The sequence below is a fragment of the Phalacrocorax aristotelis genome, chromosome 5 (assembly GCF_949628215.1).
Source record: "Phalacrocorax aristotelis chromosome 5, bGulAri2.1, whole genome shotgun sequence".
NCBI classification, from domain to species: Eukaryota; Metazoa; Chordata; class Aves; order Suliformes; family Phalacrocoracidae; genus Phalacrocorax; species Phalacrocorax aristotelis.
Window position 1 is genome coordinate 24,143,479 of NC_134280.1, and position 27,542 is coordinate 24,171,020.

General features: G+C 39.5%; 1 protein-coding gene across 6 annotated transcripts in view; it reads left to right on the forward strand.

Annotated features, from left to right (window-relative positions):
* RAPGEF4 (Rap guanine nucleotide exchange factor 4) overlaps nucleotides 1–27,542 on the forward strand; it is a 163,866-nt gene that overhangs the window by 91,723 nt on the left and 44,601 nt on the right. For 3 of the 6 annotated variants that reach the window (XM_075093464.1, XM_075093468.1, XM_075093467.1), the window contains 6 exons: nucleotides 16,713–16,766; nucleotides 17,066–17,172; nucleotides 19,055–19,176; nucleotides 20,637–20,820; nucleotides 25,685–25,777; nucleotides 26,951–27,035. In XM_075093464.1, the coding sequence (XP_074949565.1) occupies nucleotides 16,713–16,766; nucleotides 17,066–17,172; nucleotides 19,055–19,176; nucleotides 20,637–20,820; nucleotides 25,685–25,777; nucleotides 26,951–27,035 (645 nt within the window). The remainder of the gene's footprint in view (nucleotides 1–16,712; nucleotides 16,767–17,065; nucleotides 17,173–19,054; nucleotides 19,177–20,636; nucleotides 20,821–25,684; nucleotides 25,778–26,950; nucleotides 27,036–27,542) is intronic. The other 3 variants (XM_075093465.1, XM_075093466.1, XM_075093469.1) reach the window with 3 other exon arrangements.

Here is a 27,542-nt window from a genome sequence, read left to right on the forward strand (position 1 = left end):
GATGCAATTAGTGATTCTCATTCGATCTATTACTATACAGGAATGAGCATTGTGGAGACAAAGATCAGAATCCTTGGTCCGGGTTGCTGTGTATTTACCAGTGTACGTGTCAAACTAACCTAATTTCTCTGCAGTACGTACTTGGTCCATTTCAAGGATCCCAGATCCTTGAAGCCCTTCCATGAATTTGGAAGAAAAAAAATGGCCCCTTCGTTCTACAATGAGGAGTTTTCATTGCGGTAGTTCTAAGGACAGCTCTAAGGATAAATAAAGCTCTCTACAATGATAGTGGGATTGGTAAGAGATGGAGGCAAGACTACTCTTGGCAGATGAATTAAACTTCTTGCAGAAGAGGGCAGAATTTTGCAACCTACAGATTATAAAGGAGTATTCTTATTTTAAATTTTACCCTCATTTTCTAAAAGCAATAACGACAGAGGTTTAAATATATGTAGGTGTATATAAGCAAATTGCCACATTTATCTTGGGGAATAATGGGAAAAGTAGTGAATAATGTCCAGTAGCACGGCACAGCTGAATAGTCAGCACCTGAAGACAGAGCCTCCCTTTCCTGTCACAGCTGCAAAACATTACAGAAGCAACCACTGCCCATTGCTCAGGAATGGAAAAGCAAGCTTGGAAAAGCGTGTCTGCATCTGTAGCCTTCTTTAAGTACTGCAATGACATTCTGAGTTGTTGTGAAACTACCTACAAGATCCAAATCTGGGAGATGTGGGTTTTATCATGAGGGAGAAGCGAAAAGATGAAGAATGAGAGGTACATCCTCTGTTACTGGCAGAGCAATCCATATAGTCGAGTCAATGTTAGAGCTAAACTATATGAGATTTTAGATCCATGGCTTTTACATCTGAGTATTAATATGTATGGTCTCCACAGTATTTGTCTGAATGGAGAGTCCCGTCAAGCAGTTGTTATTTTGGTGCTCTCCACTTCTCTTGCGTTTTTTTAGTTTTTATGCCAGCCTTTATTGCAATTTATGTGTATCCTAAAGCCTTGCAATTCTTGTTTGTGCTGGGTGCTGTGATGCAAAGCAGGGTTAAAGGCCTCTGCTACAAAGAGCTTCAGTCACGGAAAAGATGGAGTGGCTGCCAGACAGAAAGATGGTGGTTTACTTAGAACATTGTAATGCATGGGATTCATATGTGTTCATACATTTCAAATGAGTTTACTTACAGGAGCTTATTGTGGTCGGTCATTGGTGTGATAATCCTAAGAGACAATGGGAGTGGGAGGAAAAGGTTCAAAAATCAATAGACAAATGAAAAACTAAGTGATATATATTTCTTTGTTAATCTTGTAATATGGAGAGGATCTAATTAACACTGTTGGCCTTCTTCAGAGTAGCAGAGTAAGCAAGTACTCACCTCCTCCCTGAGTAACCTTCTCCCCACAAAAGGGTTACAGAGGTACTTGGGGTAGCATGGCAGAGGCAATTCGGCTGAAGAGATGTTTTCCCTTACTGACTCCTCTTGCTTAGCTGAATGAATGTTGCTGCCATAGTTTAGACAAATAAAATAAATAATGGAGAAATAACAGAAATTCCTAGAAAACACTAGAATTTGAAAATACTCAATATTGTGAAGTAGGTGTGGGACCTTCTTTCAATAGGAGCATCACACTCAGTTCCAGTTGCCTGGGGAAACAGCATACTGCCTTACCTGCCAGTGCTGGCAAGGGCAGTCTGATAATATATACTGTGGAGTCACATTTGATGACTCTTGCTTCTTGGCTGTGTCTTCTCTGTGATTCTGTCCCAACTCATAGAAAACATGCACATATGCTCCATTTATTTCTTGCAGTTGAAAGGCAGAAAGAGTGGGTAATTATACTGAGAAAAAAAGATAGTCCTTTTCAAGGTTCATGTCTTCAGACAAGTCAAGCGTATACAAGTAACATATTTGGCACTTATATTTGAAACAGCAAAATGAATTTTTTTTTGAATCTTGTAATTATTTTCTCAAGTTTGGCAGAAAAATTGGATCAAGGATCTTAAAATCAGATTCCTTCCAGTCACTCATATCATCTCTTGCAGAGCATTTTGACTGCCTGTCCTACAATGCATGCTGGAAATTGGTATTCTACAAAGTCAATTACAGTTCTGAGTCAGTAAAAAGTAATCAATGTGTCTGATCCGATCATTTAGCAGCATCTTTTTTTGTCTATGTACAGATGACAAAAATTTGAGAGGTTAATAAATAGTGAGGAAAAGCTGTCCAGTGATTTTATTCTTCTTTTTGTGTCAGCCAGCCAAGAACCAGGAGCCTGTTGTGCTGGCTCCATACAAAGACCATCACCACCAAAGCAAGTGTTCGGTTTGTGGTGCTCATTTAGAGCCATTCTGAGTTAGAATTTCTAAGGCAAAAATGTCAGATATTTACAACAGAGCCAAAAATGTAATTGGACTATTATCTCCGGTGATGGTTAAGAAGCAAGTGCTGTTCAGGTATTTAAAGATTTATCATTTATGACTTTTCATTATTTATTCTTTTTGTAAATTTCCTTCTGGAAGAAAACTTGGCACAAGATTGTGAACATGTTTGATCTTTGTGTGATTTATCATCAGTGATGCAGCTGTCTTAAAATTAAAGATAGCAGTTAGTGAGGAAATACAAATACACATAGCTGAATTGACTAGTAGAGAAATGAAAATAATACATAATTTAGGTTCCAAAATAAAAATGGGGAAAAAAATTACTTCCAATACCAGTTACTACACTGCTTCTAATTAGGATTACTCAGCCACACTTGTTTTCATCTTAGGAAATGAAATAATATAAACAATTTATATACTAACCTTAAATATGAACTGGATGGAGAAAGAGCCAGTAGCTTAACAGGGGAGAATTATGATTAAGTCTTCGTAAACCTCCCAGGACTGCTTTGTCCATCCTCACTCTTCAAAGTAGCTGACCTCAAATGCAGAAATCTGAGGGGGCTAAAGAAACGTTTTCTCTCATGCCACTCTTCCCTTGTAGCCTTTTGCACAATGGCTCAGATGGTTACTTTTCATCCAAACCCGTTTTCTGACCCAGCCCACCTTAAAGCCATGTGAAGGCCAGCAGTGACACCTGGAAAAGAGGTAGGAGAGGGTGGCTGTGCAATAGGAAGATGGTGGGAGCATCAGCTCCCAGAGCAGGGCACATATGGGCCCAGGGAGAATCATGGGGCTGTGGCTGCCCTTCCACAGCAGCTTCCAGTGACCTGCACCAGGCCTGCAGGGACCTGTGGCCCCCCCCCCCATCCCTTCTCTCTACACCAAGTTACGTGTGCCCTCTCCTCCACCACAGACTCCTGCCTGCCTGGGGTTAGAGGAGTAGAACCGTGAGAAGCACATAAACGTTTTTGCAGAGATTAATTTGCTGCTGCTTCGGATGAAAATTAGGTCCCTGGCCAGGGCCAGCACGAGTAACAGGGTGGAGCCTGGGTGTGGGGTTCAAGGAAGAGATGGACCACAGTGGTCCTGTTTGAGGCTACTATGAACTGTCTGCAACTTTAAATGTAAACCTTTGCACAAAGCACTACCAGATCTGTCAGCTGTAAACAGAGACTCTCTTCTGCCCCAAACCTGGCATTTCTGCCAGCCCATGTCAGCTGCAGGGGAAGCAGAGGGACAACTGGCAGGGGCTCGTTTTGTCAGGCCAGCTTGCAGCTCCACTGCAATTCACTGCTAAAACACAAATGAATCTGTGTGATTTCAGTCTGCTGTGTTTAAACAGAGATTTGTATGATGTGTTCCTGTTATTGCTGTAATACACATACAGATCCAGACGAATATTTGTTCCCCTGTCCCTTCCTCCACTTGAGTTGTCTTAATTATGTTCGGAGCCAGTCTAGATTAGGGCTTTTCAGCTTGTGGTCTGCAGGATGCTGGGTTCTGGCAGCTATTCCAAATGAGTGGGAAATAAACTTAAGCCTGTTGTCACTAGCTGTACAAGGTACCTCGTCTTGACTGGCAAAACTATAGGGGTCCACAAGATAAAGGAGCCTAACAACCCACCACCATCACCTTTTGTTTCCCCTGATTCAGTTCGCACTCTGCTTAGTGTCAGTGTTAGCTGCTGCAGATTCCAGGGGAATGTTGGAGAAACACGTGTTGACAAAACTGTAACAGTAAGGTTTCTGGCATTGCTTATACTGGAAAAGTATAGCCACCACTCCACAGCAGTCCTGGGCCTGTGTAACAGAATGGCGCTCTCGTCTTCCTGGTATACTGGTCCAAACTGGGGGAAGGAGGAGGTAGAAGAAAACAGGGAGATTGCCTCACTGGAGCTTCTGAATGCTACTTAGTCTGTTCGGTTTCTTCAGTGTTACAGTCAGTATTCTTGAAATGCTGTCTTTTGTGTTTTGTCTGGCCTTTTTGCTATCACGTTTGGGGTAGAGAACCTGGACTGCTGCCTGGAAAGTGCTGTGTGACCTTGTGGCAATACAGACATGGGGCAAACTGCAATAATATTGGACTTCACTGTACCAGAAATTCTTCCAGGAAGGATGCATCTTCCTTTCCCCAGGACAGTCTCCTAGACCAACTGTCATGGAGAAGCTGAAGAGTACTACATTGTCGCAGAAATTATATTTTTTTAATACAAGTTAGCTGGAAATATTCTATGTACATTCAGTATTTCCAGGCAAGCTGGTTTGGATTACAGTAATTAAACTCCTCTGGAACAGCAAACATTTTCACACTCTGTTTTGCTTAACATAGTGCAACAGTCCTTATCCTTTATACAGCCCACAGAGAGACACTAAAGAGTCAATTCAGCCAAAGAAGATTTTGAAAAGAAAGAGGTGAGTGGTTGAGAGATGGCAGGGACAGAATTTCAGCTGGATGAAGTTATATTTTTAGCAATGATGTGAAAATAAATGCCAACATTAAGGAGAGTAGGAGAAAGGGGATAAACTACAAAATACATACAGTAGGTCCTTTTCCATTTCACAGGGACAGGGCTGGTTCTGTGATATCCCTAAAAGCCAGACATCACTGAATATACACAGCTTGGGCTACATACCGAGAGAGATACAAAGAGGAAATCTCTTTCAGAAACACACTATGGTGAACTGGGATATAAAGAGATGTGGTTCGCTAGGGAAAATGTCAGATAGAGTAATTTCACCCCTCTGTGTCAGTCTTGGGTTAATAATTACAGTGTTCTGTGTGCCTTCGTGGAGCCAGTTTTTTCTCAAGTTGCAATAAAGTTTCATTTAGTAACAGAAGTAGCTCAGAATATGTTTAGAAATGTCTGTCCCTCACTAGTTATCAGGGAAGATGAGCTGAAATTCAAAACAATAAGAAATGTGAACAGGCCTGATTTAAAAGGTATCAAGTTAGGCAGCTGCAAGCTCTGTAGGAAGTTAGGAGGAAGGAAGGAGCAAATTTAAAAATATGAAATAATTACTCTTTTCCAATGCTAATTATATTTTGTTCAGATTGGCAGGAACTAATAGTATTATTCTTTTACTGTTTTCTTGGGGAATACCTACTGTTTGCACAGATGCACATTAACTCAGTGTTTGTATTTTATTTGCTGATTATTCCCAGTGCATTATGGAATTAATGTGAAAACCGGGGCATATCAATCCATGATGTTCAGATCCAATAATTTGATTCCAAATGACTTTGTATATTTTAATCAATCCAGTTACTGCCAATAAAGTATCTGAAGAACACTGAATTAACTGGTTAACTAATAGAGCAGTTATGAGTTTCATTTCATGCTAGTTAAATGCGTGAGATCACAATTGAATTTTACTGTAAAAGAAAAAGAAAAGCCCTTACCCTTCATAGGCTGCATTTATGCTGTTGGACTTTGCCCATTACTGAATCAGATGATGCACCCTCATAGCAGGAGAAGGTAATGATGTTGATGGGTTGTCCTCAGAAGATGCATGTTGTCCCTCGTGACCAGGTCCCTCCTGCTTTCATAGAATCATAGAATACCTCAGGTTGGAAGGGACTCATAAGGGTCATAGAGTACAACTCCCTGTTCATTGCAGGACTACCTAAAACTAAACCATGTGACTAAGAGCATTGTTCAGATGCTCCTTGAACTCTGACAGGCTTGGTGCTGTGACTACTTCTCTGGGGAGCCTGTTCCAGTGACTGACCTCCCTCTCAGTGAAGAACCTTTTCCTAACGTCCAGTCTGAACTTCCCCTGACACAACTTGATTCCATTTTCTTGTATCCTATTGCTGGTCACCAGAGAGAGGAGATCAGCACCTCCGCTGCCCTCCTTGAGGAAGTTGTAGACTGCAATGAGGTCACCCCATGTTTTGGTTAGATCTCTCTGGTCATGAAGGTTCATTGTGGTTAGCAGAGTTGTGAGGGTGCTAACACATCCCAGTCAGGGGATGTTCTGATGTGTTGCATCAGAAGTCCTAGGAAGAAGGGCGCTACCCTAATGAGACTACAATCCAATTTTGAAACAAAATCACCCAACAGATAAACCGCAGTCTGAAAGACTTGGATGAGACAGGTAGCAGGTTCAGCACATCAGCACCCTCCACCTTGACATGCTGTTTGTAGACATCATGGGAAACAGAAGTTTTAAGGAAGGTTGTTTTGTGGATATTTGCCAAGAGCAGAATGCTTGCCTTTTCCACTGATGCACAAATATGTAAATTCAACAGCAGTGCTTCAATGGTTTTTATGCTTATGACAGAAGACTTAAAGCTGTTGAAGTAAAGAAATAGTTGGCTGAAAGAAGAATGTCTGCTTTTTTTGAAAACGTGTTCTGATCTAACCATCAGTGTGGGTTTCTTTCCTCTGTTTACTTTCATATACTACAGAAACCACCATTTACCTTTTTTAGGAAATATATTCCATGTAGATGGAAAACATTTACATAGATCATTAAAAAACTCCTTCTATGAAGTGGATAGCAGAAGGTGTTGCACTGGATATTGTTAGATTATTCCTTTTCAGTTCCATTTTCAGCAAAAATTTATTCTGAAAAGGATGACAGGAAGAAGAATGAGAAGTAGACAGGGCAGCTAGAATCTGAGGCAGATGTGCTGCACTCCTTCAATGTTTCTTCATTTCACGTATGTTCACACAATGCACTGGCCTGAACTTGGAGAAGAAGGAACCTGGAATCAGCAGAAGAGACACAAAATGGGTTTAAGTGAACTTCTGTTCCTTGCTTGCCAGAGGCTTTGCCTTGTTGCTCACCACCCCAGGGAATTCAGGAGGTAACCTTCAATGCCCTCTAGCCCTGTCTCACTTTGATGACTTTTCCTTTCAGTGTTAAAAATCATTGTAAAATGCACAGGATGACTTTGTAGACACTAGACTTCCAGGATTTCAATTGCAGGATTCAGCAGTGTTGTCAGTTGCTCATTCTCATCACTTGTCAGAGATGTGAGTAGATACTGTTGCCCCCATTTTACAGGTGGAGAAGTTGAAACACTCAGAGGTCAGGTCACACAACACATGAACTGCTATCACCCAGAAGACAGCGGTGCTCTTGCCTCACTTGCGTGGCATTTTGACTGCACCAAAGTCAAGAGTTTTACCATTGATTTTAATAGGTTCATGATCTCACTTGCTAATTCACACTCCATCCAGTTTTTAGCACCCTTTTGTTTGGCATGAAACCGCTTCCATCTAAAATTTCACCACCTAATCCTCAGAGAGGCATCTGGGTGTGCTCTAAGCATAGGAGAGCCCACCCAGTCCTGATTATCTAGAGGCATGCCTTCTGGGAGACTTGGAGGTGGGAGATGGGTGCAGAAGTTACAAAGGTATCTGGGAACAAGTGAAAAAAAAATCCTCCAGAAGCTTATTCATCTTTAGCTTCCCTTCAGTTTGTCTTTTGAATAGTTGCTGTGTATCTATAACGTGGGTGAGAGGCAGATCTTAAAAAAGTAACCTTGCTGCCTAATATTTATCATAACTTTTCATCTTCATCATTATAGTTTGTTTTTCAAGAAGTAAATAATTTCAGGTGAACATACTATTAAAGCCATGGATACTGAGAAACCAGTAATTCTCATGAGAGACCATGAAAAAAATGCTTTATTTTTTTGTAGGTTAAAAAATGCCACAGCAGAGAAACCCGTGACAACGCTGACTTGAGATTCCTTATGACAACTGTAGTCACACCTATCAGAATATTGGGAGTGCTCACAGCAGAGTTAGCATTTTCTGACATTTTATTCAATGTGTGCCGTGTAGTTATAGCAGCTGTTTCATTGTAGCAGGGAAGTAGAAAAATGACAGGAAAATAAGACATCATTAGACATGTTCTGGGGGTTTTTGTGCACTGGTCATAGTCTGTTTCAATATTCCTTTTCCCTTGGACATTCACAGTGAAGTATCATTTCTGGTAATGGCTGAATCGTTTTGTGTTAAAAGGACGGACGTATACAGTTTGTCAAAGAAACATCGTAAAAGTGTTAATAATGCAATTTCAATTTAACTTTCTAAAATAAATTTGCTACACTGATTGTATTTTAGAATTTAAAGCAACACATTTTCCTGTTTATGCTATTAATACATGTAGATTACTAAAGAAAAGCAATTTTAGAATGTATTTTAAAATACAGGTTAGTCTTCAGACTGTATTACATTTAAAGAATATAGATTTTTAAATGGTCATCATTACTCTGAATAGTTTGATAGTAGCCCATTTACTGACACTATTCAAAGCATTTTACAAAGGTAGACATTATTAATATTCCTCTCTCCAAAAAGAGGAGAATGAAACAGTGTGATTACATGATTTGCAAGGTCATGCAGTCAATTAATTCAGAAAAAAAGAATAAAACTGAGCTGTCTTAACCACCGGTCCTGACAATTTCTACTAGTCTATTTTGCTTGATTTAGTTAGTTCATAGTTTGGGGTATTTAGATTATAAGTGCTGTAGTTTTGTGAAACTCAGAAGATTTTTTAAGATACAATTAATTCCTGTTTCTGTGGAAGTTCCCTAATTTTGCAAACAATTTTGTGACTGTTTGTGTTTGCCTCCATCCATACTTTGCCCTGCTTCCCACTTCTGCTGTTTACAGATGTTTCTTAAGAAACTATATGGTTGTCTTTTGTGAGCATGGGTGGTTTGAAGATGCTTTGGTGATACAATTTTAGACTACCTAGACTGCCTACAGGTCCTTTTAGTACTTGCATTGTTTGGTAAACGTGATGAAAAGCAGAAGCAAGTGCTCTTTCTGGGTTATTTGTCCTTTGTTAATTGCGAAGTGTTGCTAAGTCACCTACAGACCTGGCATGAGATCAGTCATTGCCAGTTTTAGACTTTTCCAGTTAGCAGGTGTGAGCAGGCATGTTGCTCTTTAGCTGCCAGTGCTGGCTTGTGGAGAGTGCTAGAGAGGACAGATTTGTTCTCTCAGCTGCTGCATGCATTAGTGGGGTGATAGTGAAGAGTTGACTGAAATGTTTCAGCATAGTAGTGATGATTGTATTTCTATTTCCACTTCTCTTGTCTTCTGGAGGGGCGTGGTAAGGTCCCTCTGCAGATATGACTGTGGTCAGGGTTGGGCAGGGATCAGTCCTGGTAACATCCCAACCATCAGAAAAGCCTGTGGCAGGGAATGTGTGCCAAGGTTTCTTACAGAGTGTGCACCCTGGGGGGTTGGTTAGAGGTCATGACATAGGTTGTTTTCTGATGACAAGAGTTGGTCAGTGTATCAGCATGTTCTACATCAGGCTACACCAGAGATCCAGCACAGAAATTCCTACATTTTCCTTCAAATTTTTGCAAAAATGCTTTTCAAAGGACCTTTTTATGACAGAATCTTTGGCCAGCTGCTTCTCTGACGTTTTTTAGCAAGCTGCATTCACTAAGTGTATTGTTTTAGCTGTAGCATCCTGGCAGAGGTTGGTGCAGACTGCATTGACATACTCTTTCTCTGCAGATGGAACTAAGACCAATGGAATTGGCTTTAGGATACTCTGTCCAAGACTGCTTTCCACCTGGAAATGCACTCCCACAGCTATGATACTGTATGCTCATCTTTATGCCTGCTGTATGGTTATTGTGTAGCGATGGAAATACTGGTTTGTATTGGAAAAAGAGTCTTCTCTACAAAGGCCCCATATCTTTGGAATTCGTATCTGAAGTAGCTCAGGTAGATGACATACTACAAAAAAAGGCAACTTTTTGGATATGGATATATAGATTTGAGAAAGAATGATAGGAATAGAAGGGGAAGGTGGTGTGTGGGAGGGCTGTGGGGACTCTTGCTGATTGTCCGCTGTATCTTACTGACTGGTTATATTTCACCAGTATTGTGGGAATGGTTTTTGGTATGTTTTATTTCCTGCCAAATGAACCAGGCAGAGCATTGATAGCCTTTCACAAGATATATATAAGGATAGTCAAACGTGTTAGTCTTAAATGGCAGTCATCAGAAGTCATCTGGAACCAGTAAGAGCTAAAGATGCTCTGCTTCCTGAAATACACTTCGGAGAATCAAATACTATGGGCCTGACTCAAAACCCGATGAGTCAGTTAGGGACTTGCCAGTAATTTCAGTGGGATTTGGATTAGGCCCTAAATCACCAATAGCAGTAAATACTGAGGGGGTAAAACAAACAGACCTCTCTTAGTCATGTGGCTGTTGCTGCTGCCACCTCTCGCCTTGTGGGGTTTTTGTCCTTTGTTTCTTGTGGATCCCCTGCCAGCCAGCAGGAAAACAGATGTCACTTACAAGTCTTTTCAGTGCCTCAGTTGGAAACCAAGGGGTCAACAGTAGTGCACAGGTTTATCTGATCGCCTTGGTAACTTCACATGCCATGCTTAACTCCAATAAATACAGAAACTTGTTCTCTGTTCAAAGATGAGCTAAACTGAGGTCATGGGAAAAACATGATTCATTGGCTTTTGTTTTATTTCATCTTAATACTTTGCAATACACAATTCCTACACTAACATTTGAGAGTAGTAAGTTGGGTCCCCTCCGTCTATAGGTTCTATAGATCCAAACTGATGTAGATCTAAAGCTTTCATTCATATGTAAAGGCTCAGAAGAAACACCCCTTTACAGCTATTTAACAAGGGGAATAGAAAAATGTATTTTTATAAGAGATGTTCTGGGACTTTACTTAGCAGATTCAAATAACTTGACAAATACAGACCTCATGTCAGGTCTCTATTATTGTTCGTTATATTATTTATTTGTTTGCATATGGCTTGCTCAGTGAGGTAAGGAGCACAGAAATAACGGCAGCTCTTGCCCTGTAGTTGGTAATCTAAGGCCTATTTCTCCAGAGATTAAATGTGTGCATAAAATTATACACATGAATGGTCCTATTTAAATCTATGATATCGCTCTCATGCATAAATATTTGAATCTTCAAAGGAATGGAGGCTAAAATTGCTACTTTCCTTACTTTGCCCCAGTTTAAATAGGGAGTTTTGTGATTGGCTTCATGAAGGGTTTGTTTAAATGGCCCAAATGTGAATCCATAAATGTACAGATATGGAGTTTGTCAAAGTTAATGCTGAAAGCCATTTTATCACAGATTCTCATGATCATTTTCTGCCTCCCTCTACCAACACCTGCAGCTTTCCCCTCTCTACCCTTCAGACCCGTACACACCTTCTCTCCTATGGGGGGATCAGCAGATGATAGTAAACTGTGTGTGCACTAGTTGGAAAAGGGCATGCTGTAGCTAACCCTCAAGATGGTACTGCTGTGTTGCTCTATCTCATGCTGAAGGAAAGCTAAGAGCAGGAACACTTGTCACTGCTGTGGCTAGGAGTTTGGTAATAATTCGTAAACTATTCTGATCGGCTTCCAGAATGTATTAAGAAGGTAGTTAAACACCCTGCTCACTCTCTGCTGTTTTATAGCGAGAGTTACTTCTTTTTTTCTAAGTGCTTTCTAAGTACCCCTTATTGGGAAATCCAAGATTGTAAAGACTTACAAAATATTTCTTAGGTTTCAGCCAAGTTGTGAATATTATCCTAAGATACAATCCCTTACAGCATCCAGGCTTTTTTTGACGGGAGACTGTTGCAGGAACACTGTATCTCCTATTAACTAATTGATGTTACATTACTCTGCCTTTGAAGGATGACTTACCTTTCTATAGCAAACTCAGTCCAAGTCCTGTGATTCCATTTGTTGCATTTCATCTCATTGCTAGTGCAGCTAAGGTCACTGCGGAAGCTTTGAAAGGCTGTAACTTTGGGGGAACTCTTTGCTGAGCATGTCTTTTGGATGGCAATGATGTTGTTCCTCAGTAGGAGTGACTGCTTTGTTTTCTTGAGTCTGGGCTTGCTGCTCTGGGGGCTGTATTATTGATCATCTCCTTAAGCACCACCTTGTGGTTGAACTAATTTTAGACATGTAAAGGTGTCCTCGAAAATTACACAGTGCCACACAGTGAGGCTAAAAGGTACTTCAGGAAAGCATCTAGTCGTCCCTGAGCCACATGTACAATTCACTACAGCAGTAGCACTCCTGACAGATACCTTACGTATCCTCCCAAGCCTCCAAAGATGGAGAAACCACACCTCCCTAGGAATCTGTGCCAGTATTCACTGTCCACACTGTTAGGAAAGCTTCACCGTTGTCTAACCTGAATCTTTCTTACAGTAATTTAAACCCTATTTCCTGATCTCTGCAAGATGGACTAGGTGACTTCTTTCTTCTTTTCAAAGGCCTTTTAAATCTGAAGTCTTTTTTATCATGCTTCTGCTAAGACTTGCCTTTTCCTTAGCTGAACAACTTTGATTATTTATGTTGTGCTTTCTGATGATACTTGTTGCTCTCCTCTAAATTCTGTCCAGATGGTTTAGATACTTTTGATGTGAAGTGGGCAAATATGACACAGTACTTCAGCTTAGGTCTTAGGCTGACTAAAGCAGAACTGCGTTATGTATCTAATCTGTTACTACATCTCAGTACAGTATTTGTTGCTTTTATACAAGTACGGCATTATTTACTCAATTCTGTCTAATCTTTATTATAAACCTTATTTCCTTTTCTGTGGGACTGCTGCTAAGACACTTGTTTCCTACCCTGTCTTTGTATATCTGATTCTGCCTAGAAAAGTAATCAGCACCATCTGTGTTGCATAATAGCATCATATTTAATTCAGACCAATGTCAAAACTGTGTCAAATCGTAAACTTATTTTCCAATGTACATGAAGTCCCTCCCATCCTGAAGTCTCCTGCAGAATCAATCAGTGTACATTCTACTTCATCCCGTCTTAATATTTAATAGTATCAGATGTGATATATTCTTGAGAATGGTGCTCAGAATAGACCTCTGGTATGACTGCCAGTTGGACAGTGCTTCACTGATAATTGCTTTCAAAATATACTTTTCCAACTGACTTCGCACCTATTTTGTAAAAATTTAATCTGGCCTTTGCAGAAGAGATTATCATATGAGATTGTGCCAAAGTCTTACTAAAGTAAAGGGTTAGAAAACTACTGTTTCTTCCCCAATCTGTGTTGCTACCCAACATTAGAAAGAAATTAGATCAATGTGGCATGATTTGTTCTTGATTAATATACATCACATGTCACTCATCTCCCTGTTCTTTTCCAGGTGCTTACAAATGGACTTTTTCTAGGAAGTCATGTTAAACTGATATGTCTGTCATTTTTCAGCTCCTCCTTTTCCCATTTTCCTGTCTTCTGCTGCCTTCCTTAGACCCCAAGAATTGTCAGAGGTGGCTGATGAAGGTTCTGAGGTGGCTGCAGCCCTCTTTAAGTTTCTTCAAGCTCTTCAAGTTTCCTGCATGAAATTTTAGAAACCCAGCCAATCTGAAAATAGCTAATTTATGTAATATTTTCTCATCCATTCTTTTGCTTTCTCAGGCTGAGATTTTACTCCTTTCACTCTACAACTTAGGGTATTAGCCATCTGTCTGCCACTGATCTTTCTAAGGAACACTTAAACAAAAAAATAAATCAACTGCTTCTGGCCTTCTTGAATTATCTGTCAATAGATTTACCTCTGTTGAGCAGTGGATCAACACTTTTCCTTCTCTCTGTTTTACTACTAATGTACTTGTGGAATATTTTTTGTAGCTCTTGACATTTCTTCGTAGGTCTGTCTCATTTGATACCTTTGCTTTTCTAATTTTGTCCTTCATTATTCAAATTATTTTTTATACTTGCCTTTTGTAAACCCCCTTACCTTAGCCTTTCTGTACATTTCCTTCTTGTATTTCAGTGAAGAGCTCTTTCTTAAGTTGAGTCTTTACTACATCTTCTAGCTCTATGCTAGGGTATATTTTATGTGTGGTTGGTATTGTTTCATTGAGTAACTACCAACTCTCTTTAACTGCTTTTACCTTACACTTGCTCCTCCATGACCTGCTCCAGGAATTTAGCTATCAGTATCTTATGGGAATTTTTCTTCCTAGTCCATTGTTTCTACTTTAATGTTCTTCCTTCCTTCTGTAAAGTACTGACACTGGATCATTTCATGATCACCCCCACCCAAGTTACCTTGTGTGTTTGCAGCTGATCCTTCCATATTGGTCAGGATCAAATATAGGTGAAAAAGGCTTCCTGCTGCTTTTTGCGGAATCTTGAGCTGTGCCCTAGGTTTCACCTTCGATGTTTTCTGGACTTTTGGCTTGAATCAGATTTCTTCTATATGCTCTCTTATATTCTGTTTTGATTAGGATGGGAAATTTATTGACAAATCTTCCATATTTGATTTTCCCAACTATTAGTTTTATGCATTTTTATTGTAGCTTAATGGAAGCTCTAAAGAAGAAAAATGAGATTCATTTTCACTAGTTTATTGCTGTAAAAGTCTTTTATATTTTTGTCTTATGCATTTTATCTTTTCTTTGAAGTATATTCTTAACTAGAATTAAAATCTGGAAGCTAGATTGAGTATATTGTGCTTTATTGATTTAAAAAAATCTTTTAAGAATGTAGAATTTAAAAATCATTTTTGTAATGGTTTTAATGTCAATTTAGCCAACCATTTAAGTATATATTTACCTTCAGCCTCATTGAACTTGATGAGGACTTGAAATCCTTTCAAAAGAAAATGGAAGCTAAAGTTATTAATACTCAGAGTGATATCTCTGACTTCATTATTTATGTACCAGTTTGAAACTGTTATTCAGTGGGTTTGTTTGCATTAGAGGCACCTTTCAAAAGATTCTTGCTATTCTTAGTATGCCTTAACTGCAAATGTAGACTGTCTAAAGCATGCTCCACACAGTTCAGAAACCAAGAAATATTGAGGGATGTTTTACTGCCCTTTCAGTGGGACAGAAATGTTTATAACTTAAATAGGCCTTTGAAAAATTGTAGACTTATTAATGAGAAAAATCAGGAATCCCAATTTAATTGTATTGATTTGCCTTTTCAGAGACTTCTTGTAAGGTATGACTAGAAATGAAAAATCATTCTCATTGTTTTCCATATACAGGCCTCTTGGTTAAGATTATCTTATCTTTATTTATTTCTGTCATGTGCTTCCCTCATTTTCCCCTTCCCATCTGACCTACAGTCTCCTGGTGCCTTTGTAGCTCCTAGCACTATTTGATTACTACAAGGACTTTGTCACGTCATTAAAATCCTGTGGGAGCTAACAAACAGATGCCCAGCTTAAGAAAACTGATACCCAGCAACCCAGCAGTGCATGGCATGTGTTCACCGTACTTCTGACCTGACTGTCCTGCCTTTGCTGTACGGGTATAAGGGAGCCATGGCTGCCATGGGCTGACGTGCAAGGTCTTGCCCTTGTGGGAGACCTCTGTGTTTGGTATGTTCTGCCCTGTCAACAAGCCCACACCACCAGCCAAATTCAGCCCTCGTGTTGTGTCTCCTGACATTTCACAATGGAAGTAAATTTGGTCCATGCTGTTAACTACAAGTCCCAACAAAGTGAAAGGTCTTCTCATCATTCTGAGGTGGCTGCTGAAGTTTGGTTTTGTTCTCCTTTGTCTCCATTTCTGCTGTCCTTTAACCCTCTGCTTTCCTTTTTTGTCTATGTTGTGCCATGTGCTTCCTATCTTTCCTCTCCTTTCACCTGTTCATTATGTGCCTGTTTTCCCATCTCTCCCATCCCCTCCTCTGCTTCTTTCTTGTAGAGCCCTGATAGCCTTCCTTTTTACTCTTCCCTTTGCAGAACCAAGTCATCTGCTTTACTCTTCTCTTTTTCCTTTACCAGCCCCTTTGTGAAAATCCTTACCCAGGTCTCTGTGAGTGGCCTGTGTGCGCTTGCATTTCAGAGAGCTCTGGTGAGAGGCTATAAAAAGGTTGCCAGCTAGGCCAGATAGTTTAGAAAAGACAGAAGGTGGGAGCAGAGCTTTTTCTTCATTACTGTTTTCTTGTGTTACACTGTAAGAGAAAAGAGAGCTGAATATAAAAAGATGTTGAAGGAGGAGAGAGTTTCCACGGTGGAGGCAGCCTATGATGAGAAATGTTGTGCCCACTGCAGGTCAAGAGCAGCAAGTCTCAGATCTGATTTGGCCATTGCACACTTTATTAGTACTTTAAAAAGTTTAACATGCATTTGTTTATTCATCTTCACATGTCATGTCACTGTTTTAATTTGCTGAGCATTAAGAGCCAAGTTTGTCTTTAGGATGTATTCAGAGTGCTTTTTCTACTCATGTCCGCTGGGCAGAGCTTGGACTTACACATAATTCTTTTTTTTTACAGCTTCTTTGTTCAGTTTTTTATTTTAGCCTTATTTTATTTTACTCCTCAACCTTTAAAAATGTATTTAATTTCATTTTATTTTTCAGACACCTCTTATTGAACCTCACATCCCACATCGTCCTACTAAAACCATTACACAGGTAATAGGACACAGGTGCACTGTAGAGCCAGACCGCTAGACAGATGGAAATAACTCCTATTTCCAACAGTATGATGCATATCAGCTGAAGTGATGCTTTCTGTTAGATGTGATAAGTATGTGAGACTTAAAAACCCAAATATATACTACATTGCTCTGCAAAAGTAAGCATCTCTGCAAGGACTTTTAATTTAGGGAAAAGAGAACTTGTGTTTTGTTTTTCAGAAGGCAGTACAGAGATTGTGTAAAGTTTAAAATCTGTGTGTCTTGGTCCCTGTTTTTTTCTCCATGATCACCAAGGTTCCTTCAGAAAAGATCCTCAGAGCTGGAAAGATTTTACGGAATACAATTCTGTCCCGAGCCCCTCACATGATAAGAGATCGTAAATACCATCTGAAGACTTACAGGTGTGTGAGCTGATTGTATAGAGGTCTCTGAATTTTTATGCGTGCCATCCTCTGATTTGTGATTTATGCTTTACCATACTTGCAGGTCTCAAAAGGTCTGAAATTATTCTGTATTTGAGTCTGGATGTTATGCAGTCTTTAATGGGCCTGGTAAATCTTTTCTGAAGTAATTTGGCTGGAAATTGAGTCCATGATTGTGAACAGAGTATTCACATACAAAAACTCTTCCAAAGTTAATAGCATAGTTAGCTGGACCGGTCTGTGCAATATCAAATTAAAATGTAGATTCTGTTCTCTTTGTATATCAGTAAGAGATAATAGGAAAGCTCATTAATATGTTGCTGTACTGATTGCTACAGCAGTGTTGCTCAGTGTGGAGTTCTGAAAACTCACCTGGTGAGATTTTCTGTTATATTTAAATTTATTTTTTTCAGTGTATTGCCAGGCTTTCTTATCTTCCTGCTGGTGGCAGCACTGTCTTGCTGAAGTGAGATAACAATGGCACTTGTAGAATAGGAATCTGACTTCAAGGAGTCAGGATCTATCTGCTGTTGGCTAAAGGAACAATCAATTTGGTTTAGTGTCTAATGTTTAAATCAAATACCTAATGCATTATTCAGAGTATGTTTAAGTAAAAATTGCTTTAAAATCTCTGAGTATGTCTTTTTCTAAATAGTAAGTCAATATGCTGCTGATCTGCTTTTGAGATAAGTGCATTGATTTTCCATATTTCAGTCAAAATGTGTTTAATATGCTGAAACGTATTTGGAGCTTGCAGGTTGATCTGAGAATATATCACGATATGACATTGCTCATTGCTCTAGAAGAACAAAAGAGCATGCATGATAAATGAAGACGAATGCTGACCCAAACAACTGAACCATTTTATCTTATACATAGCTGGGGAAAACTCAACTCTTACTATTCTATCCTTGTTTTTTTTTTTAAATATGGAATGTCAAAATTAAGATTGGATCCAGGTGAGGGGAAGTTTTGTCATCAAAATGGGATTTTTAATTGGAAGAGCATTATTTGAGCTAGATTTCAGCAATTTCAGTATTATCTATTTCCTTGGTCTCTGAAAGTTATGCAAGAAGTGTGTGGAGCCACATGAGCCAGTCCAGAAGGACTAGCCAACTTCCTCTCTGTTCTATGTGTGATCAGTTATAGATTTGTAAGTTTTTTATCACATTGCTTGTTTGCTTCTGTTCTGCTGAGCTAGGTAGTGCTATGCAAAGAATTTTACTTAGTGACCATGTGGCTTTTTGTTTTTTTCACCCTCTTTGGGTGTTCTCCAGAACTTGAGGCCTGCTGTTGCCTGCCTCTGGGTCAGTCAGGAGGTGTGAGGTGACCAGCACCTAGCATGAGAGAGCCCCAGAAACACTGTAGATCTACAAACCAAAGTCCCCAAATACAGTGTGGCCAGAGTTTGGTTACAAATGGAGGAACACCCTCATAATGCTCGCTCTTCCGGTGGAGGCTGTTCTCATTGGCAAAGTTTTTACAGTGTTAGATTATTGCTTTCGTGCAGGATTCTGAAAAGCATGATGCTTTTGCTATCCCATGGCATACAGAGAAGGTTTCCTTTGAAATCTGTGTTGGAGGTTGTTGTGCTGATGCAACAGGCTTTGTACCAGGTGGCACAGGGTCACTCTGATCCTCTGAACTTTGCATTTCCCAAAGCACTTGTTGTCCTGCTGAGGTGATCCTCTCAAAACTGAACACCTTCACTGGTATTTCAAGCATATACACGCAGATGGTGACGTTGTGTCTTGTGCAGGTTATGCAGAGTTTAAGATATTGCTGTTCTTGGCAAACATTGTGTGTGATTTCTCTCTTGGCTAGCTCCCTTTTCATTTCTATCTATTCATTTGTCCTTCAGGCAATGCTGTGTGGGGACAGAACTAGTTGACTGGATGATGCAGCAAAGTCCTTGTGTCCATTCACGAACCCAGGCTGTTGGCATGTGGCAAGTATTGCTGGAAGAAGGTGTTCTTAACCATGGTAAGATAAAGAAAACCAGCATCTTGACTAAAGCACGGGCAATGTGTGACATCAGTGCCTCTGTAGATCTCTCATAAAAAAGAAAGGGTCCATGAGCCCAAAAGAAATGCTGCAGAACAACCTGTTCATTCATAAGTGCAAGTGCAACACACAGACAGTATTACATTAATCCAATGTACCTTTTTAACTTTTGACAGTACTGAAAAGTAAATGAACAATTTATAATGATAACTTTCATTATGCTTAGGAGTACACTGGCTTGTGATTATATTGCGAGGGCTGTATAGCACTCAGGCCAAAACCAAGAGGTGTACTACCATGCACAAAACTGATCTTCATCAAAGATCTGCAGCATTTGAAAGTGAATGTAAGCATTTTTGTTTGCTCAGATCCATAATTTTGGAATGATTTTTAGTGGTTTTGGAATGGTTCCCAAATTCAACACTCCAAATATTCAAGTGCAGAGATCTGGGATTCTGTGTTAGTTTTCTGACTGTGTTTTACACTGACTTTCAGTTTCTATCTGGCAGGATTTACTTGGTAACAGGATATTATAGCCCTCAAAAGGGTAGCTTTCTAAAGCAATATTAGTATTTGAAGCTTTGCATGTACAGTTTTATTAAGTTCTGAAGAGCAGCTTTATTACAGTACATTCCTATTTATCCTCTGTATTTATCCTTCCCATATCCTAGGAAGGAATTCCCACACTGAGAAGACAGATTTTTTCCACTGCTTCCTTACCCTAAGGGCTCTAGCTTTAATTCCTGCCAAATATTGCCTTGAACTCCCAGGCGCAAGCTGTTGCAAGCTGCGTCACAGTATCCAACTCAATACATCTCACTGACATGCTTGGAAGTCCAAGTGTTTGTCCTTTGCCATACCGTAGCTGCTCTTTAGAATTCTTCTCTTGATAGTCTTTCCATTAAGTTCTTCCACCAGGACACAAGTCAATGAACTTGCCCTGTGTTCATCATCAAACTTTCTTGATGATGTACATTTCTGGTACATCAGAAAGAGTTTAGATGCTTTTGTTACCTTTTAGTCCTATCTGAAACCTGTAGGGCAAGGTGTTCATGCTAGAGACCACCTCACAGAAATTCATTATATAACCGTTTCCCTAGTGTGAATTGTTTGCTTAAATGAAATGGTTTGAAACAATAAGAACAAATGCAGATCTAGTAAGAAACATGCACACATGTGTGAACACACACGTATGTATACACACCCACAAAACACATACCTGCAAACAAATTCTGGAAAGTATCTGTAGTATACAATTTAAAAGCGTACCCTCCAAGCTACATAATTTGGTGAAATAAAGGTGTTTCATACTCCTGCAGTTTCTCTGTAGCTTTCTTTCCCTTCTTAACTAGTATATCTGTGACATATACCATGCTACACAGATTTCTATAAGGTTAACTTTAATGAGGAGAGCTTAGTGTTTGATATGTTGTTTTCAGTGGATCAGGAACACCACTTTCAAGACAAATACTTATTTTATCGATTTTTGGATGATGAGCGTGAAGATGCCCCTTTGCCAACTGAGGAAGAGAAAAAGGAGTGTGATGAGGAGCTACAGGACACCATGCTGCTTCTGTCTCAGATTGGGCCAGATGCTCATATGAGGATGATTCTCAGAAAACCGTAAGCAGATTAAAGAGTTAATATTATACATGGATCTTCCTTGTGACATGGAAACAAGTGAAATCTACATTTATTATCAGGCATCCTTTAGCCAGTTATTTCACTTCAATGCCAGTTTGTTCAACCTCTAAAGTTTTTAAGTCCATATTAAGTCATTTCCAGTCCTCATTAATCCTTAGAATTTGAACTGTGTGTTGAGAATAACCATCAAAGCCATGAGTGCCATCATACTCACCTTGAGGAAAATGCTGCGTTGAATTTTTATTTCATTTCTGAGTCTCCCCAAAAGCAAGTTGCAGGTAATAGAAGAGTCCTGCTCTGTTAACACTTTCTGTGTAGACATGCCATTCAATTAACTGTGCTGCCTTAACTTACTGTGAGTGAGTAGAGTGGCAGGATGGCAGCGCAGCGGGTACCTTTCAATTACAGTCGTCAGTGGCAGCCGTTAATTATATTCATCCTTGGTAGAACTATATTGAATTAAGATAGGCTGGATTTGGCCTGTTGTAGTTTGCTAGCAAGGTGTGAAATGTGGCTCTGTGGGTTTAGTTATCCTTTCTTATCATATAAAATCAATACTTTAAAAAGAATACTTTGTGTACCTAGGCCACCAAGGATGTCTGGCTAACCTTTTCATAGCTATCCGATCATGTCCTCTCACTCATTGGCTGGCTAAACGTCCTTTCAGCAATACATTCTGGACGCACTGAAAACTGGTAAAGGCATGTTTTGAAGGCAGCTTTGTAGTGACTTCAAAGCAACCAGTACAAACTCTGTTTGACCCTCCATTGAAGGCAACCTCTTCATTATGCAGGTAGTATTTAGGGGCACTAAAGACATATTTTACTGCTAATTAAGCACACTGAGAATAATTAATTACTTAAGGTTGTCTATACTGAAGATTTAGTTGTAAGGGTCAGTACAAGAAAGGTAAGTATACAAAGCTGGTTCCCGCTTCTTTGAAGCCATCGACAATATTTGTCTTTGCTATGGCATAGGATTGAGCCCTGTCTGCAGTGTGAGAATGTTTTTTATACTAAACATATTTTGAAACCACTTCACTCAAGTGCTTGCTCCTGTTCTGTTTCCATCTGTATCCTCTCCCTGCTCCATTCTTGTCCCTGTGTTGTCTGTTTAGACTGTAAGCTTGTTTAGATGGCACTTCTCAAAAAATTTGCTAAAAGCATTTAATTTCAAAAAGTGCCATCAGATACTTGTGCTTATAAAAATAGGTAACCCTGCCATGCAGCAATAGTTTTAAAAGTATAAATTCTCTGTTTATTAGAGGTCTAGTCAAACACAACCAAAGGAGCACTCACTTTCTATCACACAAAATACATAGACTGAAACCAGACTGGGAACATGATGCTTCCATAAACCCTTATGGTGTCAGGGTAGTGAGGTGTTTTCTCCTCACAGACATGTAGATGTCCTGTGCATTCTCACTGAGGAGCAAAAGAGGGCTTCCCGCACCCATGAGCAGATGCCAGTCATTAGGAGGCTGTGCTATGTGTGCTGTGACCCTGCACTTCTGCACTATCTCCTTTGCCGCAGACTGACTGGGCAGGTTGGCTTTTGGAGAACTGCCCCATTAGGTTATCATGGGGTTTGGCTGCCTACTATGTTTGCTTTCCATCATGACTTTCAGAGCAGCCACTGTAAGTTTACCCTGGCAGGATCAATGTTGATTATCATCCACACCCCTTGCAGAGAGCTGAAAGGCTGGAATGATGCTGTGGAAAGTACTGCTCTTCCCTCTGTGTTGTCACTCGCACAGCATCGCCTGAAAGAACATTCATAGGAGATTTTTCATGCAATATAGTGAGGGGAAAGAGGTTTTCTCAAGACTGACAGCCATCTGACATCTTTCCCTGTCCCTATCCCTGAAAGTGCTTATTTTTGCTGCCCTTTGCTCAAGAAAGCAAGCTTGTACTGTCAGGCACCATATTAACTACTGTTCTAGTATTCAGTTTACATGCGTTATGATTTTGTTAGGTGAAAATCCACCCTAGGCTGTGCTGAATCAAAGCTGTTAAAATCTCCATGAATCCTCAGAGTCCTGCTAGTTTTGACTAGACACTGTTACAGCTGCCAAAAGTTCAAGGAATTGTCAGGGCTTCAGCGACACTGGCTCTAGCTGACCTGAGCAGGACCCACAATTTTCCAACCAACACAGCTGCATTTTATAATAGTCACCATTTCCGGAGAGGTTGCAGAACTCAGATAATTACCCTGAAAGAAATAAGACAATATTCTTTGATGAGAAGATTACTTTGAGAATTTGATTGTATAATGAAGCTGTTGCTTTGAAAGGTACTTTCTATTGTTCAAAATCTGAAAATCTCTAGCAAAAAATGTCACTTGTTTTGACAGCCAACTTAAAAAATTCTCTGTTTATTACATTAACTGCAGCATTTTAACTGTCAAACTGTGAAAGAATGTTCTATAGTTTAAAAAACAGAATAGAGCTCAGGGAAATTTTTGGCAGGCTCTTGTTGCTATTGGGTGGTTTTTTTTCTTTGGAAATACATACACTGTGAATGTGAAAGTAGCTTTTTGTGAAGTAGCAAACACAGCTCTCTGCTCCTTATAATGCCCAGAGCACAGGTGCAGACCTTGAGCAAGTCCCTGGAAAAAAATATTGTAGAATTAACATAGCTCTTCCTTACAAGCATTTCAATCCCTCACTATGAAAATACATCCTGAAAACATTTTTCCAGTTATTTTAATTTTATTTTAATGGTGTTCAGATATAGCTAGCTTGATGGTAAACCCTAATTAAATAGGATGCTGTAATACAAAGCTAAACACAATAATAACAGGAGTCTTTAAGGGGAGAATGATACTCATCAGGCAGCAGTATTTAGCTCAGATGATGTTATGGATTATATTCCTTTTTAAAACTCGAGGCTTCAGTAAGTTAGCAGTATGACTGAAACAATAAATCTGAGTAAGCGCAACAGGATGCTAGGGAGAGGAAGTGAAAACAAATCTAAACATGGTAAACAACACAAAATATATATATAATAAAATACCAATTTAATCATTGGTAAGAATCTATAGCTTCCTGAAGGTCTTGTAAAAATTAAGCAAGATATATTTATTCTCTTGTCCTTAAGGTGTTTCATTTAGATATTCCACTCAGCTGTTAGTAGTAAGAACCATACTGGATTTCTCCTTAAAGACTGTATTAAGTTCCGTAGTCCTTGGTGGAGCTTCGTGCCAATGACATTTAATAAACCAAGTGTTATTCCTGGGACAGGAAATACAGATTATCTTTCCACATATCAGTTCACTGATGTTTATGGGTATTATATGTGGTAAATGGCATTTATGGAGTTAATCAAGGAGCACTGATTCAAGTACAAAGATTACATAATTAGCTTCTGTGCTAATGTAAGTGAACATGCATTCACTTTCACACTCAGACACGGGTAGTAGGTAAAATTATTCATATATCCTATATAGTTTAATGGTACTTGAAGACAAAATTTGTACTCTGGAAATGTATGCTTATTTAACATATAATCACAATGTTATGGGGTCTCTGATCTTTTTTCTTGTTCTTATTATCTAAGAATTTTCTGGCTAGCTGTAATCAATTATGTTGCTTGTATGTACATGGTTTATCAATGGCAAAGTACTATGTTATTGTCAACATCCTAGTCGCAGAGAAGCTCAGTGTCTCTGACCTTGATAAATTCTCCAAACACTGAACAGTGTTTGTTGATAACTTAATATCATCTGAGTTCTCCTGTCCACTAATATGTAGCTTCATTCTCTACCTATTCCATTTATTATCCTGCCTACAACCAGCTATCGCTGTTAGAATGTGTCCCCTGCAGAAACTAGGTCTTTACACAGCAGGATCCTACAAATCAACATCAGTGGGTCACCACACAGGTTTTACAGAAGCAGCGATGCCTAATATCTCTCCACGTGACATCTGCAGAAGCAGAAGTAAAGACTGGGAACATCCAGTGTAGATTGTCAGTCTAACACAGGAGGCAAACGACATACTGAAAGAAGAGTGTAGCCTTTTGTCCTGATAGAGATCTGATATAGTAAGACATCATCCTTTTAATTTCATATAGAAATTTGTTGATTTGTTACACTATGTTTTCCATTTTCCAAGACATGCTGGTTTTGCAAGCATGTAATAAAATTAAAGTTGTTACTTCCTATGGGAAGTATTATTTGTTGAAATCTTTACCTTGTGTTTCTTAAATCTCCAGTGAAAGGTTGCTAGTACTGGCTTAGCTTTATTCTGTACGTAATTAAGCTGCTACTGCCCCACATAAATCACTGGGAGTGTCAGCCTTCTAATTTCAAGCCAGATTTAGAAATAGTAAAGAGTATTTTGAGTCACTAGAGGGCACAGCAGCACCAAACCAGTTTCTGTTTCTCCCTTAACAGTTTATTCCATTCTGTATGGGAAAAGAATCCTTTCATCCAAAGTGTTTTTTTGTCTAAATGGGTCTTTAATTTGGGTAATAATAAATGCATGTCATTGGTAAGTGAAGAACAGATTAAGAATATAGCTCACTCAGCAGAGATGTCAGTTGTTTTTACGTTTTCTGTAACTTCTTCAGTACTTCCTTCATCCAAGAGAAGTCTCCAATAAACTTCTTTTGCAAAAGGATGCAATATATCTCCAGAGTGACACGATTGCTGGGAACTCCCTCTACCTCACAGATGGTTTAGACAGACTGTTGAACCAAGAGGTGATTAGGCAGAAAACCTGTAGAGCACTATATTTCTTTATATAACTTTCCTGATCCTCTAGATGCTAGGATCTCCTGTCATATTGACATTTCAGGAGGAAAACATCTATTAGAAAGGCTCATTATGACATTTCTTTTAGGGCTGTCCAAAGATTCAACTGTGCTGTTAATTCTTTTGGCACCGCACATTGCAGACAGTGGGGTATGGAACTGCGCACTAGCCTATTCTTAATGTAAGCACGTAAACCTTCTCCTTTGAAACTCCTGCCCCTGGACTGGACTTTCTGTATCCCATTTCCTCACTTCTTAAATTTATCTTCTCTCCCTTTTGACTAGGTTGCTCTTTTCTTCTGTTCTTGACCCATTGATTTAATACTTATATTCTGCTTTTCACAAATCTAAAACATATTGTTTGAATGGACTTAGTCCTATAAAAGTAACTTGGGATAATGCTTTAAAGGATTTTTTCTGTGTGTGTGTGTACGTAACTCCAGTGTGCTGTCTGAAATTATATCACAGGAGAATTTGTCCTGTTAGAAAAGAAACTTGTATTAGATACTTTAGCTGAAGAGAATCTTGTGAGTGGGAAAAAGATTAGGAGTTATTCACAAGCTTCTCTTCTCATGGGTACTATTTATTAGATCCTCCAAAGCATCTCTGACACACTGCAGTCCTCAGAGTATTTGTGTCCTTTTTTAGCAACCAGAAATTTTTCCAGTGTGTGGACTACAGAAATGCAATCATTTCAGTTACAGTGGCAGGCTCATTCCTCGTTGTGCTACAGGAGGATTATTCCTTCATCAATGCATGCTTTCTATTAATGGCAGCTTCTTGTGTTTTTCAGTGAGAGAAGCTGAAACTACTGAGTGGTTCTTATTTACCTTTGTGGCTAAACAACAGCACTCAGCATTAACTCTATAGCAGTCGTTTACTGTCCTCCAATATGCACTGCCACCTCTTCCAATTTGTTCAGCGGAAATTCATGCACTCCTTTACAAACCACTACTACTGTCTGTTTGCTACACCTAATTTGTGCCACATGAAAAATACTGCAGGTCCCACACTTGGGAATCCTTTTGAGAGGAAGAGATCTTTATGTACCATTTCTGATTTATCTGACCATTTTACATATCGAACACTTGATTTCATCAGGAAAGCTGCCTAATCAGGATCTCTCTAAGGTTGTAGCTATGGCTGCTTCTTGGTGTCATTCAGGTGGTTTCAGAACGCTTCCATCCTTTGTGTGTTTCAGTCCTCCAGCCAGAACCGTCATTCAGTCCCTGTTTATTGAGGATGTACCCTTCAACAGACAGTGCAACAGACTTTTTTGTTGTTTTGCACTTCTCTGAAGCATTTATTTGGGGCATTTATTGCATTTTGCTGTCCTTTTTATCTTTTCTCTGTAGGCCTGGCCAGAGAACTGTAGATGACTTAGAAATTATATATGAAGAACTTCTTCACATTAAGGCCTTATCTCATCTTTCTACCACAGTAAGTATTTTTTAAAATATAACTCATCACCAGAAGGGAGGTTGAATTTTGACTTCTGGTGCTTCATTAGAATTGGAGTGCCTACGACCCTTTCCATTTATACTTTCCATGCAAAGAAGTTATTCCCACCTGTGAGGACCACCCAAGCACTATGCAGATGAAGGTTGTCTTTTGGATATCAGATATAATTCTCTTCAGGTATTTCTATGCAACGCCTACCTCACTCACTTGGCACAGGTGCATCCATCTGGGTCCATACCTGAGTTTAAATTAAGATGCATATAATCTGACCTGACACCTGGGACTGTGGTGCTACTGAATTTTGCAGAACAGATGTCTGATTTAGGAGTCTTGACTTGAACCAGTTAGGAGGAGGAATTACACAGTGCAGAAAGGTGTACTGTGCAGTGCTGGCTGCTTGAGTTTGGTCACTGAGTGAAGGAAGCCTCATGAGACACCTTCTTTCTGAGTGGGCAAGAACAGTACAGAGAACCAAGAATAAATTGA